General features: G+C 36.4%; 1 protein-coding gene across 2 annotated transcripts in view; it reads left to right on the plus strand.

The window, feature by feature from the left end:
* Window positions 1–229: 229 nt before the first annotated feature.
* The window catches only part of LOC123874384 (lachesin-like), a 54,552-nt gene continuing 32,167 nt past the window's right edge, over window positions 230–22,614 (plus strand). Inside the window, exons 1-3 of one of the 2 annotated variants that reach the window (XM_045919686.1) lie at window positions 230–429; window positions 2,329–2,571; window positions 12,782–12,912. In XM_045919686.1, coding sequence (XP_045775642.1) covers window positions 2,499–2,571; window positions 12,782–12,912 — 204 coding nt within the window. In that variant the 5' untranslated portion in view covers window positions 230–429; window positions 2,329–2,498. The remainder of the gene's footprint in view (window positions 430–2,328; window positions 2,572–12,781; window positions 12,913–22,614) is intronic. The other variant, XM_045919687.1, reaches the window with a different exon arrangement.

Below are 22,614 nucleotides of genomic sequence, written 5' to 3' on the forward strand. Positions count from 1 at the left end.
GCGTATTAAAAAAAAATACAAATAGCCTGTACGTAAGGGAATCCAAACACTCTTTGTTTTCAAAAATAGAACACCGGGAAAAGGAAACAAAACACATTCGTACACCCTATTCATGCAAAAGGCGCAAGGTTTAAACGTTTGAGCGTAACCTTTTCATGCGACGTTACGTAGCCGCTGTGTAGCTGCTACGTAGCTGTGTGCTACGCCGAGACCAGTGTGCTACGGGGCCGGGAGCGGTTCGGACGTGCCTGAACCCGATAGTGGCTACATTCGCGTATGAACCTAATCGTGACTTGTTGCGATGTTTAGTGAATAAAGGAAATGATTTGAGTGGCTTACTTTCGTGCTGAATGACATGCTTGATTTTACGGTTGATATAGTGAAACGAAGTACACCACAATGTTGGAACAACGTAGATTTTTAGAATAAGTAATTTATTGCCTTGCTATTGTTTGAGAGCTTTCCTTTTTCTAATTTATTATTCAAAAGATTTAGTCGAGTATCGATTTTATTTGCTAGATTTAAATTTTAAAGCTGACAAAGAACATTTTTTAATGACAATTTCCTTCTTGTCACAAAAGCTTTACTCGCTGTTTTTTACGTACTAAATGATTTTGTAGATATCATCATTATACAAATTATGATTTTATGTAACTAAAATAATATAGAATATTGATTTTCAATTTTTCACGTTCTTCAATTATCTGAATCAAAATGATGATTAAATAAATTAACATTAATTAAGTCCATTCTAGACAGAGACTTTTAGTGGCTCTCCTCAAGATAATCTGCTTTTCAAACTAATCGTTGTACAGCCTTGATTGATAAACGCCATAATTCGTCTATACGATATAAATATTTTCCATTTCATTGTTTTAATTCAAGCTTGAGTTAAGCCTTTTTCATACAATGATCTGCATCCATACGAGAGATATTATAAATACTGGTAACGTTTTGCAATCGAACAATGCATTGGTTATTAAAAAATTGGTCAAATGCGAGTCGGACCCGCACACAAAGGGTTCCGTACCATTGTACAAGATATACGTCACACTTTTATGTAGAACACTACAAGTTAATGATGGACTTATATGTAATATGTGATTTAGTAATTTTTTTTTTGTGAACACAATATTTCATTTTTTTTTGTAGTGTAATCTCAAATTTACGGTTTTCAGACTTTTCCCTATACTCGCACTATAAAATCTATCTACCTGCCGAATTTTATGATTCTGGGTCAACGGGAAGTATGTACACTATAGGTTTTCTTAACAGACACGACAGATGAAAGACAGAACGAACAAAGTGATCTTACAAGGGTTCCTTTTTTCCTTTTGAGCTACGGAACCTTAAAAAAGGAACGGAAACAAACTAATTGGCTACAATCAATCCAATCGAACTGAAACAATGATTGGAATCGCTGCAATATTATTCGTTTCATTTTATTTTCGGCTTATATTCAGTGTATTGTTTGCTTTTATTGTTCTCTTGTACTCTAAAATGTGTATACTTTTTTCGTAATCTTGAAATTAATGAAAAGACCCTCGGGCTGATAATAAAATCCATGAAGAATTCTGTTTATTTTGATCAATTTTTAACAAGTTTTCTTGTTTGAAATTTATAAGTAACAAAATTATGCCCGCGACTTCATCCGAGTAACTTACATAACCTCAACCCCCCTATTTTACCCCCTTAGGGGTTGAATTCCTAAAAAATCTTTTCTTAACAGATGTCTTCGTCATAATAGCTAATTGCGTGCAAAATTTTAGCCCGATCCGTCTAGTAGTTTGAACTGTGCGTTCATATCAATGTAATCATTCGATCAGTCAGTCACCTTTTCTTTTTATATAGTTAGAAGAAGATAAAATAATATCCATACAACCAAATTAATACTATTATAATTGCGAAAATGTATCTATCTGTCTGTCTATCTATTATCTTACTACGGCCCATCTACTTAACCAACTTTGATGTTTGTTACAGAAATAACTTGCCAAAGATGGGTATTTGCCACTCTTTGTACCAAAATTTTAAAGAGTTCCCACGGAATTTAAAAAAAACCTGAATCCATGTAGACGAAGTCGCGGGCATCATCTAGTCTAATAATCTAAACAAAGATCACAGGAGTTTAGGTAAAGATTTGCTGGTATAGGACCTACTTTTTTCTTCTGAAAAATGACTTAATGAAGAGATATAATGTATGAACAAAAACACTTTAGATGTATGTTATTATATGTATTGGATACTCGACTCCATAAAATTAGTAATTAGTTTTTTCTACGAAATTAATCAAAAAATTATAACATTAAATATATTTCCCATCAACAGAACTGTAATCAGAATGATACAATAGTCCTAAAATCGACCTAAGTATAAAAATAAATGAACCCAAAGCAAAATAAATGAACCATCAAGTGATATTAATGAATGCATGAGTGCGCGCGGACACAAAATGTACTGTTTGGGATGATGCCGTGTGAATAGTTTATGTGGGCGGAATGAGGAGCGAGCGATCTTGTTTTTGGTCCATGCTGCAGGCTCTGGCTTTGCTGCCTACTATGGCGTTAAAAGGTGAGTGTATGATTTGATGTAGAGAAGTGTTTTTTTATTTATTCATTATAGCAAGCGCTTAGCCACAATCACACCTGATGGAAAGTGATGATGTGGCCTAAGATGGGACGCGCTAACCAAGAAGACGCCTATTCACTCTTGTTTGAAGTTCTTGTTGTTGTTTTGTTATGAGTATGACCATCATCATCATGATCAACCCATCGCCGGCTCACTACAGAGCACGAGTCTCCTCTCAGAGTGAGAAATGTTTTGGCCATAGTCTACCACGCTGGCCAAATGCGGATTAGCAGACTTCACACACTTTTGAGAACAGTATGGAGAACTCTCAGGCATGCAGGTTTCCTCACGATGTTTTCCTTCACCGTTAAAGCAAGTGATATTTAATTACTTAAAACTAGATTTTTCAAAATTTTTCAAAAACTTAAATTCACGTGAACGAAGACACGGGTATCATCTAGTAATTAAATAAAATACCTTTGAATCTTTCATAAGCTTTGGTAACATTTTTCGCTTTTACTTAGTGGTAGTATCCTAGTTTTGAGTTAATTGAAACATGACACAGTTAGTTATTGAAATATAATAGGTAGGTACGTGACATAGTATTTAACAACGTCTTACTCGTATAATTATTGTTCCAAGTAAATGTAAACCAGGACACTAAGAAGTCTTACAATTGTAACACTGTCCTAAATACATAATATTACTCATGTTTTTATCATATTTTAGGAAACTACTTACGTATTACAATATGTTTTCTTGTTTAAAAAAAGGTATTTTTATTATATATCCTATCACAAGTCAGCCCTTTGTGGTTACTAATGATGTAGTCTTAGGTCCGCGTAACAATCACACTTCACACTTCACACTATCACACTATCACACTAATCACACTAATCACACTATCACACTAATATTATAAAGGCGAAAGTTTTTGTGTATGTGTGTATGTGTGTGTGTATGTTTGTTACTCCTTCACGCAAAAACCACCAGACGGATTTGGCTGAATTTTGGAATGGAGATAGATAATATCCTGGATTAGCACATAGGCTACTTTTTATCTCGGAAAATCAAAGAGTTCCCACGGGATTTCGAAAAACCCAAATCCACGCGGGCGAAGTCGCGGGCATCGGATAGTGTTAGATAGCTAAAGGTCAAACATTACATTATACACGACGAAGTTAACAAGCGAACATCGTATTATATTAAACGTCCTAAACAAATAGTAATAATGTGGGATATTATGAATATTGAATACCCATAACGTTTAATATATAAACTTTTCAGTATTATGTTTTCTTGACATTTCATATTATAATTTCGTACAAAAGCGATTGTGTGGAGTCGTGATGAAAAAAATAGAGAGACAGACGGACAGACAGACAGAGACAGCGCATGACACACCTTCGTTATTTCATAAAATCTAAAAGTTTTTCTGCGTATTGACAAGTGTAAATTAAAAATTTATAACACCCCCGACAAGTGAAGGTTACAGTAACTAGAAAATAGCTGATAACTTTCAAACGGCTAAACCGATTTTCTTGGATTTATACCTAAGAGCACTCTCGATCAAGCCACCTTTCAAACAAAACAAGTAAATTAAAATATGTTCATTAGTTTAGGAGCTACGATGCCACAGACAGATGCACAGATACACACGTCAAACTTTTTGGGTCGGGGGTTAAAAATATAATTTTGATGATGATTTAAAACGTTTGGCCGTGTCCCTCTCATATTATTTATTTTTAAAATATTTTCGAAGCCGCATTGTATAGCGCCATATCTTTTCCGTATAACCTTTTCAGTTGTGAAACAGGTGACCTAGATCAAATTGAATACTTACGGGCGCGCCAGATGTTCGATGTAATATTCATTTTAGAGCTGGAAGTTTAGGATTCGACATTTCTTTAAAGTATGACTAAATCTACGAAATGTCTAAATCTACCTAGCTTTTGTTTATTTCGCGTTATGAAACATTTCGCACTGAAAAAATTCAGTAAAACATAAACAAATCAACGCACGTATTCATGCTCTTTTTACCCGACTACGGTAAAGCCAAAAGGAAGGGTTATGATTTTAGCAGTCTGTGTATGTATGTTTGTATCTAAATTCTGTGTGTTCCGCCGTAGCGCCTAAATTACTGAGCCGATTTTGATGAATGAGTTGTCAATTGATTCGTTGTGAAGGTCCGGGTGACATAAGCTATATTTTATACGAAAAAAATTGTCCTAGAGGATGTTCCGTCAAAATAAGTAGGGGTCCAAAAAAAATGTTTTGCTATTGTTTCGAGTGGGATGTCAAATGAAAGTGGAGAAGATTATAAGTTCATGAATATAAATGTACAACAACACTAAAATATACCAAGCGACAAAAAAACAATTTTATTATAATATTTCAGCGTTTATTATGACGATCGTAGTCGGGTTTTAGTTTCAACTTTATCTTGCTTATCTATTAGCCCCCGACCCAAAAAGAGGGGTGTTATAAGTTTGACGTGTGTATCTGTGTATCTGTCTGTGGCATCGTAGCTCCTAAACGAATTAACCGATTTTAATTTAGTTTTTTTTGTTTGTAAGGTGGCTTGATCGAGAGTGTTCTTAGATATAGTCGAAGAAAATCGGTTCAGCCGTTTGAAAGTTATCAGCTCTCTTCTAGTTTTCTTACAGAGGTTGTTGTGTCGGGGGTTTTTTAAATTTTGAGTTATTTTTATGGTACACTAGCCGATGCCCTCGACTTCGCCCGCGTGGATTTAAGTTTTTCGAAATCCCGTGGGAACTCTTTGATTTTCCGGGATAAAAAGTAGTCTATGTGCTAATCCAGGATATTATCTATCTCCATTCCAAATTTTAGCCGAATCCGTCCAGTAGTTTTTGCGTGAAGGAGTAACAAACATACACACACACACACACACACATACAAACTTTCGCTTTTATAATATTAGTGTGATCTAGTAGTATCTACCTATGTAAGGCGTTGTGCTTTTCCGTAGTTCTTGCTAAGCCTAAATCCTGCTAGTAGGTAAGATTAGTATTCGATATTGCAACCACTCTCACAGTCCTGAATCTAGTGACCCGTATCAAATTGCATACTTACCGCGCCAGATGGTTGCTATAATATCCACTTCGGCGTGAATATTACCGGAACAGGGTGTCCCCGTTCCTTTAAGTGTTCGGAAAATCAATGACACCATTTGCCTAATTGACTTGACTGAGATGACCAGCTTAGAGTAATAATAATTAGGGGAAATAAATTATCTGTAAATTTTTGACTCACTATGAGTTATGACAGGTACTTAATATGACTGGCGTAAGAAAATGTAAAATGGCTTCATCCATACAAATAATTTCACCTTTTATCACATTTTCATCTAATTTTATTCATCCATAGTTAAACTGTAAAATATATTGCTGTTTTTAGACGATAATATTTTTTATAAACTTCCTATACCTATTATATCTATATGTATAGCATATTTTTTTATTGATTTTTTTAAAATTACCAGTTTCTACAAAGTAATGTTATACACCCCAAAGTCCATATTTAGAAGGTAAATGATATAATAATCTTTCTTTTTTCTCTTATTAATAAAGCCAATAGCTATTTTTCCTGCCAGATGTCCCCTGTTCATTCACTCTTGGGAATAATCTGCGTAATAAGTAGCTACTAGGTAGGACCGCCGTAGTCATTTCATTGAAAGCTGAGAAAATCAATGTAACGAAGGTTACTGTAACTTTCTCGCCTTTCCTGAAAGCTTGAGTTTTTTTTATATTTAGATACAAGCTAGCCCTCGACTGCAATCTCACCTGGTGGTAAGTGATGATGCAGTCTAAGATGGAAGTGGGCTAACCTGGAACGGGTATGGCAGTTTTCATTCAACCCATATGCTTTGGTTTCTACACGGCATCGTACCGGAATGCTAAATCGCTTGGCGGTACGGCTTTGCTAGAAGGGTGGTAACTAGCCACGGCCGAAGCCTCCCACCGGACCAGAAAAAATTATCGACTAAATCGAACCTAGAACCTTCCACTTATAAGACTACAGCGCTCACCAATATGCGAAGGAGGTCGTCAAAACTTAAAGTTACTAAACGAATATGCATAACGTTAAAAACTTAGCACCTGCACCTGACACTGTCTGCTAATGGGAGTTTCAAACTTGTTTGGGGACACTTTCGAGTTTGGACTCTAGGATCAATAGTTTTCAAACAAGCAATAAATCTATTTCAACTTGGTACAACTACTTTGGAATTTTAAACTAATTTTCAGCTTAGTTGTTGCGATTCTAAATGTGTTTTAGTTTGATCAATTTGTTTTAGTTTATTATATTATAACGTTATTTAAAAAAAGACAATTAGTATTGGTTCTAAATACCGTGCCTACCGAGTAGAACAAGCAAGAAACTCGGCGGTTGCTCTTTTCAAAGATGAGAGAACACTTGCAAAAATCGGGCCACTTCTCAAAGTTAAAATCGTTAAAATCCACCGTAGATTGATAAAAATCAGTCCTCGGTCATTAAGCGGTTTCTTGGTTTAGCACTAGAATGGACTAAGAGCCAGCGAGGGCCAGAATTTTGCTATTTTATAAAAGCTGCAAGTTTCTCTGCGTATTGTCCCCAACACAGGAAAGAACGATCAGCATTTATGAAGTTTGGATCATGGTGGCTATGGGAGATAACAGATAACAGGATATCAGGTAACAAAGTCAAGTACGCAGAGAAACTTTCAGCTTTTATAAATTAACGAAGGTCTGGCCCTCGCTGGCTCTCTATCTAAAAGTTTAACGATTTCACAAACAAGGGAAAATAAAGAGGCCACAGTGACATAAGGCTGATTAGCAGCACCTGTCGCCGATCGTTTAGCTCTCACGCTCAAATGCTGATCAATTCCTTTTGAACGAATGAATATTTTTATTTTAATGAGTCCAGTATATTGCTTAAATACTTAGTTGGTTTTAATAGTCTCAGAAACAATAATAATTATTAGGTACATCTCTACAGAATGAAACAAACTTCAACGTATTTAGCGCCAAGGTTTTTCTTTATTTACGAGTAGGTACTTAGTATAACGATACAAGTGGTGGAACAATACCAGTGGTAACCAGCGGTATATCTATTTTTATTAATATCACATCACACTATCACACTAATATTATAAAGGAGAAAGTTTGTTTGTGCGTGTGTATGTTTGTTACTCCTTCACGCAAAAACTACTGGACGGATTGGGCAGAAATTTAGAATGGAGATAGATTATACCCTGGATTAGCACATAGGCTACTTTTATCCCGGAAAATCAAAGAGTTCCTACAGGAATTTTAAAAACCTACATCCACGCGAATGAAGTCGCGGGCATCAGCTAGTTACATTATAAATGCGAAAGTATGTCTGTCGGCTATCTTTTTACTGCCCATCCTTTTAACCAATTTACATTCCGAGGATGAACAATGAACATAGTCTACTTTATGTCCCGAAAAATTAAAAAGAACCCACGGATATTTAAAAAACCTAAATCCACCTGAGTACTTATCGGACGCAATCTGTCTGGTCAGACACATACACTACTTTTATCCCGGAAAACAACGAAACCGCACGGGTATTTCAAAAACCTATATCCACGCAGACGAAGTCGCAGGCACCATTTAAACATTTTTTCACCATCCCATCCCATCCATATTCGTTATGTAAGCAAAAATTTCATTTATAAATTCATTTGCATTCATTTATATTATCACGTGATATTAATAATACATGAGGCCCTGTCAGGGCATTGCAATGTATTACATAATTTATACCCTGTGCGAATTCCACCGAATTAAAAATCAGAATAAAGTCCTTTACAGTAGTTTATATACCTACATACTGTCGAAATTATTTTTAAGGGTTGTCGCGCATTCACTGAAAAAAGCTTCTATGCGAAATCGATCAAAAACACATTTTTCAATGTTAAAACTTTTTATTTTCTATTGAATAAAAGCCTTTTATCGTGGAGCGACGGGTGTAAGGCGAGGCGACGGGAGTGACGCGGGGCGGTTTGCACCTGTCACCGAATGCTAATGCCCGCACGCCGTGGACGAATACGGATCAATAACCTAAATAGAACTGTTCTATCCGAAAATGCATTTTCGATGCCTACTTTTAACGGGTTACTGACAGGTTTTCATCGTTGAATTAAATCAGTGCTTAAAAGAGCTATTTCAAACAGAAATCGTGTTCTGTGAAGCTCTCAAAATTAGTATAGTACTGGACATTAAGTTTTAAGCAAAAACAAGTTAAAAAGACATACAAAACGTTGCTACAAACTTCTCTTTATAATATTAGTTTAGACAAAAACATAACAGTGTAAACTGCTTTTTCAAAAAATAATTTGATTTTGCCGGCTTCTCAGCAGAATCTACTTTTCCTTGAAAAAGTCGCAGACCAGACAGACAGACAAAAGAACATGTAAAATAAACAAACAGAAGATAAACTGCGGTTTACGTATTTTGTAAAAAAAAAAGGAAAAAACATGAAGTTCTTTGTTTTGTATTGTTATTGAATAACAATGCATCGAAACGTAGTAACGTTGTTTCGAATCATGAATATCCGCAACATGTGAACTGATATACCAGGAACCTTTTGACTGGATTACTCGTGGAATTCCACTCCAATCGATAACTAACTTTACTAACTTAGAATGAAGGTTTAAAATCGGAAACTCAAACAGCCAATGCCCGTATAACTTTGTACCATCCGCCTTTGTTATTACAGGCACTGAGTTTTAAAGTCGAAGTTCTGTTACTTGCCGGCTATTTATATAACTTGTGCTAAAATATCTTCATTATTATCTTGGCATCAGGAATATTTTGATAGCCGCATCTGAAATATCCTTTATTCGATACTAGCGACCCGCCCCGGCTTCCCACGGGTACTTTATTACAATTTAGGGATCTCTAATTTTTTTGAAAATAAAATATCGCCTAGGTATATTAAAGAATTTTCAAAATCGGTTCTGTAGTTCCAGAGATTACCGCCTACAAACAAACTTACAAGCTTTACCTCTTTATAATATTAGTAAATAGAAGTATCTATCTTGGTATAAGAATTTTGTAAACAATCAAAAGTTTTGTCACAGTTCACGACAGTTGGGGAAAGTCTAACAAAAACACCGGCCAAGTGCGAGTCAGACTCGCGCACCGAGGGTTCCGTACGCTGGTATATTTTCAGACATTTTGCATCACAATCAAAAACTACTTTACATGAAAATAAATAAAAATCTGTTTTAGAATGTCCAGGTAAATCCCTTTCATATGATACCCTACTCGGTATAGTTATCTTTCTTTGAAAAGATTATTATAGGTTAGTATAAGTTTTCTTGACATCCGCGACAGACGAACAGATGGACGGACAGACGGACGACAAACAGACAACAAATTGATCCCATAAGGGTTCTGTTTTTCCTTTTGAGGTAAGGAACCCCAAAAAATTTCCATGCGATTTAAACAAAAACATATATCCACGCGGATAACGTTGCGGGTATCAACTAGTACAATATAACATTCGAAATAGGTAGCGACGCGCGTAATTTCAATATAACATGAAACATCTCTACCTATTACTGAAAGTGATACGCAAAAAAACGAGATAAAAAGAAAGGCCGTGAAAAATATAATATTCTCGGAATTAAAACATAGGAAAAATATTCCCAATGACGCAAAATTATTCGCCCATACATTTCCCTAGGGGGAGCGCCAGCGAGGCTAATATTTGTGAAGCGCACTAGCGAACGCCTGCTGCCCCGCTTGCGTAATAAGTAGATGGATTTTAAATATTTGAGCTTGTCTTATTAAATAACTGGATATTCCCTATAACTTTTTTATTACTTTTTTTATATCTACTGGTACGAACTGCTAAGATATAGAACAGCTTTCCAGCACAGTTCACGACGTTTGGGAACTGGTAACAAAACGTCGTGGCTTCGAAGTCATTGACAGGCGTCAAATGTTCCTAAATTTGACGCTAGAATCGCCTATAAGTTTGACGTGTGTATCTGTTTATCTGTGTATCTGTCTGTGACATCCTAGCTCTTAAACTAATGAACCAATTTTTATTTAGTTTTTTTTTTTTGTTTGAAAGGAGGCTTGATCGAGAGTATTCTTAGCTATAATCCAAGAAAATCGGTTCAGCCGTTTGAAAGTTATCAGATCTTTTCTAGTTACTGTAACCTTCACTTATCGGGGGTGTAATAAATTTTTAATTTACACTTTTTCTTGATTTAACGTCACCCATAGCCTAATATTTGACATATCGTCCATTCAGGATCAAACCGAGAGTTCCCTCACTCTAGTTCACTCTGCCTTCAGCTAGCATCCGTGTTTTCTGTCACGGATAACTTGACAGAGCTCTCTCCGTCAATGGCTCCATACAAAAGTATTTTCATTTTCGTTTGAATACTAGAGGATGCCCGCGACTACGTCCGTGTGGATTTAGGATTTAAAGATGCCGTGGGAACTGTTTGATTTTCCGAGATTAAAAGTAGCCTATCCGTCCGTCTCCGGGATATAAGCTAACTCTGTACCAAACGTCAGAATCGGTTAAACTGTTGGGCCGTGAAAAGGTAGCAGACAGACAGACATACACACTTTCGCATTTATAATATTAGTATGGATTATGCAAGCCAAAATCCTATAACCCCGATTCTGTCGAGCTAAGAAGCATGGCAAGTCTCTTGAAATGGCGCCGATTCTGTTGGCTTCCTCTAAACTAAATTTAGAGAATCTACATCTTTTTAGGGTTCCGTACCTCAAAAGGAAAAACGAAACCCTTATTTATAGGATCACTTTGTTGTCTGTCTGTCCGTCCGTTCGTCCATCCGTCCTAATAACAGAATAATAGGCGTAATACGTTTGTATGAAGAAGCGCGTAAGGTCCGTCCACCTTAAATCCACGCAGACGAAATTTATTTTATTTTATTTATTTTATTTTACGGGCATTTTATATTTTAAATAACGGGCATCAAGTAGTAACTTAATAATTTAATTAAAGCAACATAAAATATGCTAATTTCCACAACCGCGATAATGATCTTAATTTAACTTGTAAATAAGTTCAGGTTTCGCACTAAATTAAATGTTAAATATTAATTTCCAAGAAAGGCCTCACGGTGAGGCTACATCATCTATGCAAATTGGAGTGCTTTCAAACGGCTACAACCATGGGAACTCAGGCTCTGTGGTCCAGAGTAGAATATGTTTTTGAAAAAGCTTTGTAAAATACCTAATGTAATGTTCAAGAGTATTATCAAACTAATTTGTTTTAGCTTTTAGCTTTTACCATTTGAGTCAAAGATTCATTTTTTAACCCCCGACCCAAAAAAGGGGTGCTATAAGTTTGACGTGTGTATCTGTGTATCTGTCTGTGGCATCGTAGCTCCTAAACTAATGAACCGATTTTAATTTAGTTTTTTTTTGTTTGGAAGGTGGCTTGATCGAGAGTGTTTTTAGCTATAATCCAAGAAAATCGGTTTAGCCGTTTGAAAGTTATCAGCTCTTTTCTACATAGTTACTGTAACCTTCACTCGTTGGGGGTGTTATAAATTTTTGACGTGACAACGTCTTATAATTCGATAGAGCCGGCTGCACGCACGAAAAAACATGACTCATGCGGCGTTACCTCGCTCTGAGGCGTTCCATGTAAGGCTTGAAGTGCAAGCGAGAGCGCGGAACGAGCGACAAAGAAGCACAATCGGCCTTTGTTGTCACGTTCAACTATCGTCAGTAAACCGACTTTACAGACAACCAATTTTTTAATTTACACTTGTAATTTATAAGATTTTGCTTTTTGATTGATTGCTTGGCGGCACGGCTTTGCCTGCTTCTTTTTAGCAGCCGAAAGGGTGGATTTTTAGCTGCGTATATCTCAATCGAGTCTCGTTGATTCAGTTTGGATACCCGACTAGATGAATTTGACAATGTCATAGCTGCCTTTTAAGATATGGTTGCTAGAGTTACAAGAAATCGACAGTTCCTGACCGATAATATCCTCTTTGTCCTCCAAAGAAGCTATTTTGGTGTTATAATATCCAGTCTTCCAATCTGCACTTGGACAGCGTGGTAGATTATGACCAAACCCATTCTCTTTTTGAGAGGAGACCCGTGCTCAGTAGTGAGCCGAGGATGGCTTGATCACGATAATGCTGATAAATCAAATATCCCTTATGCTAAAGCTATTAATTTTGTTGCAGATTCTCAACCAACTACAAAGAAATTCTCACCAGAAGAACCAGCCTTCGAGAGGCCTATCGGAAACCACACTTTCTTCTTGGGCAGAGAAGCGGTACTCGGCTGTGCTGTCACAAACCTTGGAAAACATAAAGTAAGTAACTGGATTATTTAATTTTTCTTCTTCGAAACACTCTTAGCAGAGCGATCGTGGTCATCACGCAAGCAGACGCATCAGTCAAGCAACGTCTTTGAGGGCAGATGTTATACGCCTCACGAGCATTTGCCACTTTTCCCTGGCTGAAAGCCTGGTACACAAGGCTATGCAAGCCTGATATGCAAGAGATCGCCCACAACAGATTTAATTTGGTCGGTCCATCGCATGGGCGACCTTCCTCGCCCTCTGGTGCCCTCCACCTTGCCCTGCAGGACAAGACGCTCGATGGAGTTACTCTCACGCCGGGAGACGTGTCCAAAGAATTTTAAATTATTTTATTAAGACATTTAATGGAATCATAGAAATCATCAAAGAAATAAAGTATTATTGAAGCCTAGCCTCGTGGCACTTTGAACCTGAAAGTATCTTGAATTCTCTGTAGTAGTAACCATACTACTTCAGAGCATTCAAGTTTCATCATCATCATGATCATCCTCATCGTCTACCGATGGACGAAGGTCTGTTGTAGAGACTTCTACACGCCACGCCAAGATCTTGCACCACTTGAATCCAGCGGCTTCTTGCAATTCTTTTCATGTTCTGTCCACCTAGTGAGAGATCTTCTGGTCGATCGCTGTATCTTCCGGTGTGAAGTCACCATACCAGCACCTTGGACCTCCAATTTCTTAGGGTTTAATGAACTATGTACCCTGCCCATTGTAACTCCAGCATCGCAATCTGCTGAACTATTTGGGTTACTCTGGTTCTCTTACGGACGTCTAGTTTCTTCACTCCACCTTAGGATATATCATCACTTACTACTTGGTGTGAAACATCCATGACCCATAATCATCATCAACCGAAAGACGCAAGCTGCTAGACATAAGTCTCCTGTAGGGACTACCACACGCTATGATCTTGCACCGCCTGAGTTCAGCGTAAGCAAATACTTGTAATGGCAGTAAAACAAGGAAAAGCCACTACCATGATACATATCAGCACAATGTTATATTGACAATTACTTAGCCTAGTGTACCGTAAATCACGTTTACAAATACTATCAGACTCCACAGAGACTAGCAGACCAGTAAAGAGTAAAGACTAGACTAGTACACACTAGTACTCGAGCGATCCCTTTGCAATGTAGATATATGCGAGTCGTCAATTGCGGTGTCCACTCGGGCATTTGAACGGGAATTTCCCGTTACACTGAACACACTTAGGTACACTGTGATGTGGTCGACTGTCTACGTATTCGTAGAACGATCAAATGTTACCTATATATTATTATTATCTCTCTCGTTCCTTCATTACTAAAGATTTTATTTTTATTTACTCCCGACCCAAAATGAGGGGTGTTATAAGTTTGACATGTGTATCTGTGTATCTGTCTGTGGCATCGTAGCTCCTAAACTAATGAACCGATTTTAATTTAGTTTTTTTTTGTCTGAAAGGTGGCTTGATCAAGAGTGTCCTTAGTTATAATCCAAAAAAATCGGTTCAGCCGTTTGTAAGTTATCAGCTCTTTTCTAGTTACTGTAACCTTCACTTGTCAGGGGTGTTATAAATTTTTAATTTACACTTGTTTTTTATTTTTATTCAGATACAAGTTAGCCCTTGACTGCAATCTCACCTGATGGTAAACGGCGATCTAATCTAATCTAATCTAGTCTAAGATGGAAGCGGGCTAACCTGGAAGGGGTATGGCAGTTTTTATTAAATCCCACTTAACAGAATCCTAATAATCAAGTTAAACTTCAAAATACCAATAGCAAACTCAAGTTTCTATTATTTCAACCACTACTACCAAATTGATTCAGGGCACGTTCAAACATTTGTGTTCTAAACCAATGACGAATTAGGGTCCCACTATGTTAAACCTTTAAATCGATAGATTAGGAATCAAATAACCCTGTTGGACTAGTGGCTAATTTATTTGGCGAAGGTCCTGAGTTCGACCAAAAAAGTTTTCTGTACCTAGACATTCTAGGAATCAATAAGTGTCTTGTATCCAGAGACGGACATAGGCTACTATTTATCCCGAAAAATTAAAGAGTTTCCATGTACTCATAAAAAATTTATCCGCGTAGATAACATCGTAGACATCATATATTTGGTACTGAGATAAGTTTGCATTCCAGAAATGGAATAGTGTGATTTACTCTTATTTGGAAGTGTCTTAATTTGATCCTAAGGTGATAATAAACATCCGAAAAATTCGTAAAAAATTATTTCGATTCGATAAGTGCAATAAAAATGCATTTTTTTGTAGTTCTTTGCCCGCGAAATTGCTAGCCGCTATTTTGTTTAGGTTCATGAGTTGTCATGACGTCATACGGAGTAGTAAACAGAGGCATTTTTTTTACAGAATCCATGTGACGTCACAGGCGGAATTCATCAGTTTCATGCGTTTCGAATATTTGTAAAACAGTTAAAAAAGTGAAATTTTTAAAATGAAACTGAAAAATTCTATAAACTGTTTTTTTAATAAACTGAAATTAACATTTTTCGATTGGCTAACAGGTACTATCTTGTTTATACATTTTTAGCTTTATTTTCTCGCTTGGTGAAAAATAACCTATGGTACTTTTCATCTCGGAAAAACGAAAAGTTCCCATGAGATTTTTAAACAACCTAAATGTTATAAACTCGTGAGCATCATGGTGTTGGTAATAAGCATGAATATAAGTTTATTCAAAGCATGTTCAAACTCAAATCAAACTATTGACGGTTTTGCCCGAAAACAGTAGTTTCAGTGCTTAGTTTGACCATTACAGTAAACAGTGCTAAACCCTCGGTCCGGGCTAGTGTGGGAACAAACATTTGCGCCCCACTTAGGCCTCGTGTTCTGTGTTTATTTTCATGTTGCGTGGCTTGTTTTTGGATATAAAACAACAATAGTCTGAAATAGAGCTTGAGTTTTCGTCAACCTAAGGTGACGAAAACTCAAGCTCTATTTCAGCTCAGTTTCATATTTAAACCTACTAATAGGTTTATCTTATAAATATGAGTGTGGTACAATTTATAATAAACCTCAGTTTCATACATAATCACACTAATATTATAAAAGCAAAAGTTTGTGTATGTATATTTGTTACTCCTTCACGCTAAAACTACTGGACGGATTTGGCTGAAATTTGGAATGGAGATAGGTGATATTCTGGATTACCACATAAGCTACTTTTCATCCCAGAAAATCAGTGAGTACCCATGGGATTTCAAAAACCTAAATCCACGCGGGCGAAGTCGCGGGCGAAGTCGCGGGCATCGGCTAGAATTAATAAATGATGCCCGTGATTTCAACCGCGTGGATTTAGGTTTTTAAGAAAACTCGTGGGTACTCATAGATTTTCCTGGATAAAAGTAGCCTATGCTACTCTCCAGGTCTTTATGCATATACACATGCAAAAAATCACGTCGATCCGTTGCTCCGTTGTGACCTAATTGAAGGACTATTCGGTATTATAACATGGGTAGTGCTTATATACAAATAAATCTAAGCAGAAGTAAGGAAAATAAATAAATCAAAGATAATCAAAGTAAAAAGACCACTTTATTTCTATAAAGGAAAACCTTTATCTAATTTACCGGAAAACTGCCCCTCCACGCAACACGCACAGTCTATAGTCACCCCTAAAGCAATCACAAAATTAATTACATGAAAACAATAAGCGGAACAAGTCACTCACTCGGCCCATGGTACTATTCTCTATACGCACAGCCTCGCTGTCAATGCTGAGACAACGACAAAATTCTCTAATTTATTTATTACTAGACGACGCCCGCGACTTCGTCCGCGTGGATTTTAGTTTTTTGAAATTCCGTGGGAACTCTTTGGTTTTCCGGGATAAAAAGTAGCCTATGTTCTATATATGTATATCCAGGATATTATTTCAGGCAAATCCGTCCAGTAGTTTTTGCGTGAAGGAGTAACAAACATACACACACACAGACACATACACACAAACTTTCGCCTTTATAATATTAGTGTGAAGTGTGATGTGGTTGTACCTACTTAGGTTACCTACCTGTTTAATAACCTCGAGTCGGCCTCGCACACAAAGGTTTCCGTTTCATCGCACAAGATTGTGTGCTTTTTAATTATTTTTACGTGGCGGCCATTTTGATTTTTTTATTATTTGTTGTTATAACAGCAATAGAAATACACACTCTGTGAAAATTTCAATTCTCTACGCCCTATGGGCACGGAAAAATAAAAGTGTTTATAGTACATTTTTTTTGCAGGCGCTTCAAAAAAATCTACTGTAATATTGAGATTAAAATATTACAGACCTATTTTTAATAATATGTGTCAAAACTTATTGAAAAACATACGCTTATCGTTTGCGGAAAACCTGCATCAGTCATTGCTGTAATTTCAATGTGTTTGGCTGAATTTATGGTATTTTTGCTGCGCCAATCGTGAGAGAGTGCTGGCCAATCAGATATAATTGCTATCATCATACTGCAGCTGTCAAATTACTGCAGATATCACACTAATATTATAAAGGCGAAAGTTTGTATGTGTGTGTGTGTGTGTGTGTATGTTTGTTACTCCTTCACGCAAAAACTACTGGACGGATTTGGCTGAAATTTGGAATGAAGATAGATAATATCCTGGATTAGCACATAGGCTACTTTTTATCCCGGAAAATCAAAGAGTTCCCACGGGATTTCGAAAAACCTGAATCCACGCGGGCGAAGTCGCGGGCATCGGCTAGTAGGCATATATGCCGCCAATATCAAGGCTGAAAGACAACGTGAGTTAGAGAATAACACAACTAGACCTCAATCACTGACGTGGAATTAGATTTCATACTAAACAATAAGAAGTCGGGGACAAAAGCGACTAATCGGAGAAAAAAAACAAAAGAAATCAGTGAGCGAAAGGGAAACAAAAGACTGCATCACAACAGGGAAATACACTGGTTTACCTTGTGCCACAGAGTAGTGATAGCGGTAGGTCAATAGGTCAGTTTTACTGTGATTTCTAAGAAATAAAGAAAAGAATGTCCGCAACAGACTCGCAACGCCGTATAGATTTATTGCAAGAAAATGTTTTTCTCTTGTGAAGTGTAAAGAAAGCTTTGTTAATGACTAGTTATCAGAAATATTATACTTTCAAGAGAACTAAGTTATAGAAGCTATATAACCCACAGAATAGTACTTTCCAGGTATAGAATCACTCCGGTAAAACTTTTAAATGAACAGTGACGCAATAAAGTGCAATCCAGTTAGCACAGTGCTGAGACCTAAAATTTAATAGAGGTCTCTCTTTCTACCGCGTAAACTCATACCTCTCTTTCTCGTAAGAGATACAATTACGAAAGCGCTGACATACATTACGCGACATGGCAATCGGAGTGGGAACGCCCCGCATAGCCGCACAACCCTCGCGCTAAATCGGTGTGGGTACGTACCGTGCGAGTGTGCGGGTCGTCCCCTCGCCTCATACCCCGATTGTCATCTCAATCTGTCGCGTACTACAGGTATATTTCTCAGGCCAAGTAAACTTGCTTAGATACCTGTATGGGTTTACTTAACCCATATCGATTAAAAAAAGTATTCAAAACTATCTTTTCGTTCAATAATTTTTTTTGGTTATCTTTAATCCCTTTAGATATGCAGATAGAGTTACAGAAATTAATGAAGTAAAACTTTCTAAAGCCGACCGATAAATCAGTCTAAATCCACCAAAGCGGGTAATCAACGTTAGATTATATTACTTGTGTTTTAAGGTAAGCCTACACTACTAAATTTCACCGCGCGGTTTTTCTCGCTGAATTCTGTGACATAATAATATAACCGAGGCGTAATCAAAACTATTTCAACACAACAACCTCGCTTTTTGATATAACCTCATTTCTTCATCCCTGACTTGATTATCTTATACGAGAATAAACTGAAGTAACTGCGAATTTTAATTTTATTATATTCAAAACACACTGATTTCTTCTAAATCTTTTAAAATTTTAATACCTTCTGTAGATTATTATCGAAAAACTGTATTTCTTTTTAGTTACTAAAAAATAATGTTTTTGAACTAGGGGTGCGATTTGCCACAGAATTCTGCGAGAAAAATCGCGCGGTAAAATTTCGCAGTGCGGACTTACCCTTAGTAAGTAATTCTTGATACCAATTAATAATTAATCCCTCTGAAGTAAAGGTTAACTGGATTCCCATTATTCAGTATTACATTCATTAATTCGTTAAACAATAATCTTCGGTCCATTTGTTACTTTAATGCGATTAAGTATTCATTATTAAAGGTAGGTACGAGTACATGCAATTTACTTTGTGCTAAGTAGATTATAGAAATGCGCAAGATTTTATTTATAATCCTTTTACTGTATATTTGTTAAATATTAGGAAACTAGCCGACTTCGTCCGCGTGGATTTAGATTTTTCAAAATCCCGTAGGAACTATTTGATTTTCCGGGATAAAAGTAGCCTATTTGTTAATCCAGAGTATATTATGTTCATTCCGAATTTCAGTCAAATTCGTTCAGTAGTTTTTGCCTGAAAGAGTAACAAGCATACCCACATACATACACACAAACTTTCGCCAACACAAAATACAACAAACAAAATCGGCTTATCGAGTAAGCTGTGAAAAGGTAACAGACAGACACACTTTTACATATAGTTAGCTGTTAGACAAACCAAACTGGGTCTATGTCTAATGAATTATAATGATGATTTTAAGAGACTTAATTGTTATTTGTAAGTATATGTACCTAAAATTCAAATAGTTATAAATTTTTTATTTCCCTAAAAAGGCTTATAACGCTAGGACCCTACGGAGTCAAGGGAGTAGGACCCAAGGATCTCGACACTGAATGGGACAAAGTCATATTCGTAGCCTAGACCCCTGTATTTTCACACTAATAGTTATAAATGTCTTATTAGATTATGTCAAACTAGTAAACACTGTGTGAAATAAATCGTTCGTTTTAATACCTTTAAGTCGGATAAGAAAACAATTGAACGTCTCTCCGTATCTGTAAAATCTTGTAAAATAATTCACTTTAAAATTCTTCACTGCACATCAGTTCTATTAAAATTCAAAGTCTTTCGTACGCTGTGGTCTAAAAGGTCCATGTGTCGCATTGATATGCTTTACTCAAGATAGACAGTTGATTCGATCTAACACTATTAGTGCTTTTGCACTCAACGATTTTGTCACGTGCAGTTGAAACTAGCTGGGCATACAATACAAACTCACAACCTATTAACATATTTTGCATAGATTATCTAATTTGCAGTACTTTTGATGCACATTTGTGAACACTTACAACTATCCCTCTTTTCGAAAGTTTGGCAAGTCAGCCGCACGCAAATATGCGCCAAGTAGTCCCACACATTCGTTTTTTTAGTGCATTTTTGCTTAGTGCATTGGTTCAATCCTCAGAGATCAATGTGTACAAGGCTCTAATTTTTTCGAAACATAAAAAACAGTCAATTGCAAGTCGGACAATTTATTTTTTTTAACTTTTTTTTTTTAATTATTTGTCGTCAGAGCGGATAAAAAATACACATTCTGTGAAAACTCTTTACCTATTACGATTAAGGAGGTACAGCCCGCTGACAGACAGACGGATGGACGGATGGGCAGACGGATGGACGGTCGGACAGATGGACAGTGAAGGCTAACTAACGCCCTTCGGATAGCTATGGAATCCTAAAAAAAAAATTGTAATATCTTGGGTATTTAGTATCAATGTTGTGTTGTATTAAAATTCACGACGCGTCTCGTAAACCGGGGAGGTGCATTTTGATTTTTGTGCATTGTTATGCGGCAGGCATCTCGCCAACCCGCTGTTTTGAGAACTCTGTAATTGATGTTAATCGACATAGTTCCTAAGACTTTAATTACTACGTTGGAGTAAATGTTGAGCTCGTATACTCTATTTTCTCTTTATACGCTTGATTGAGATATTCTTGTTAAGAGGGGTCTCTCCGTCACTCGTTCCATACAAAAGTAGTTCCAATTTCATTTGAATATCAAGCAACCAAAGTCCATGAAATTTTGCAGACATATTCTAGAAACTAATATCTATACCTGTGGTTTTCCAGACTTCTGTTAAAATATTCGGTTTCAAAGTTACGCGGTCTTAAAATTCACATACAAATCTTTGAGCCCCTGTAATTTTAAAACTACATATTTTTAGAAAAATCTAAAACACCATAGGCACAGATATTAGTTTCTAGAATATGTCTGCAAAATTTCATGGACTTTGGTTGCGTAATATTCAAATGAAATTGGAACTACGATTGTATGGAGTAAGTGAAGGAGAGAGCCCTATTAAAGTTGTAATCTTCTAATACAGGGTGTAACCAGAACGCTAGCAAAAACTTAGCGTTATTATATAGTACCTTAACACAATCCAATAATCATTTGTCTCATCTTGTAGTTTTTAGTGATTTAGTATTTTTCACACCCGCAATGTATAACGTTCAAAATTGGGGTCAATGACCCACTTACGACGCGCCTATTAAAGTAACGTTCGTTGACCTCTATGATTTTGATCGCGGATTTTTTTAGTCCTTAGGGCAAGAACGATGACAGCTCCAGAAGTTCGTGCCATCACTAATGCATCAAAGGCGTAGGTTACTTTATGGCTTTTCTTACACCGTGTTTTAACATTTATTAATTTTTAATAGATATGCTTTAGAGGCGGAGCTTTTTGTTCCAATCACACCTAATTTCGAAAGTCGGAGTCAAACCCTTATTTTAAAGGCTATTGGTGTGTGAAATTTATCACGTGTTATTTTGTACCTATCTAAAATCATATTCGGAATATACTTTACTTTATTGAAATCAAAGCTTTGAGCGCTTATTAAGAATTCGTGGAACTTTATAATATTATGTATCTTTGAGTTTTCTATACAAACGTAACACTTTGTACCTAACCTACCTACCTTTCTATTTTATATATTATATTATTCTGTTTAGTATATTTCACACTTTGTATCTAACATTTCTATAAATTATTTTAAGTATCTCATTCTGATTATTTCATGAAAAAGTTACGTAACGTAATGTTATTTCTTCGTGTCTATGATTTATACCATTGTATGTTTCGATGAAAATCGTTATCGATGATTGTAAGTAATTAGTTTCGTCGTGTAAGTGTCATCAGTGAAATTATTAATCCAAACCAATATAAATATTATTCCAAACCAACCAATCCATCCCTAATATAAACTCAAAAGTGAGTTATCTGTGTGCGAGCTTTTACGATTCAACCACTAAACTCTGTTCGAATTTATTCGAAAGAGTTGACAAAAAAGTTTCATCAGGGATAGAGATTTTTAAGCTACTTTTCAGTTAAAAAAAATTTCGGTCGTGAAAATGAAAAGATGTCAAAGGGACGCTGACAATACACTAGGTATATACTACTGCTAGTAGTGTAGTAGTACTACGTAGTAGTATTTTTACTTGCTATTATGTTTGAATTAAATTCACTATTCATAATAACAACCCGTCAAACGCGAGTCGGACTCGTACACGAAGGGTTCCGTACTATCATCGTACTAGAACTCTTATTAATTTTTTTATTTTCATAGTAAAAATACCAAAATGCGGCCATTTTGATATTTTTACTATTTGTTGTTTTGGCGGCAATAGAAAACACATTCTGTTAACATTTCATCTCTCTATCTATTACGGTTCATGATATACAGCCCGCAGACAGA

This window comes from Maniola jurtina, chromosome 18 (genome assembly GCF_905333055.1).
Source record: "Maniola jurtina chromosome 18, ilManJurt1.1, whole genome shotgun sequence".
Taxonomy (NCBI): Eukaryota; Metazoa; Arthropoda; class Insecta; order Lepidoptera; family Nymphalidae; genus Maniola; species Maniola jurtina.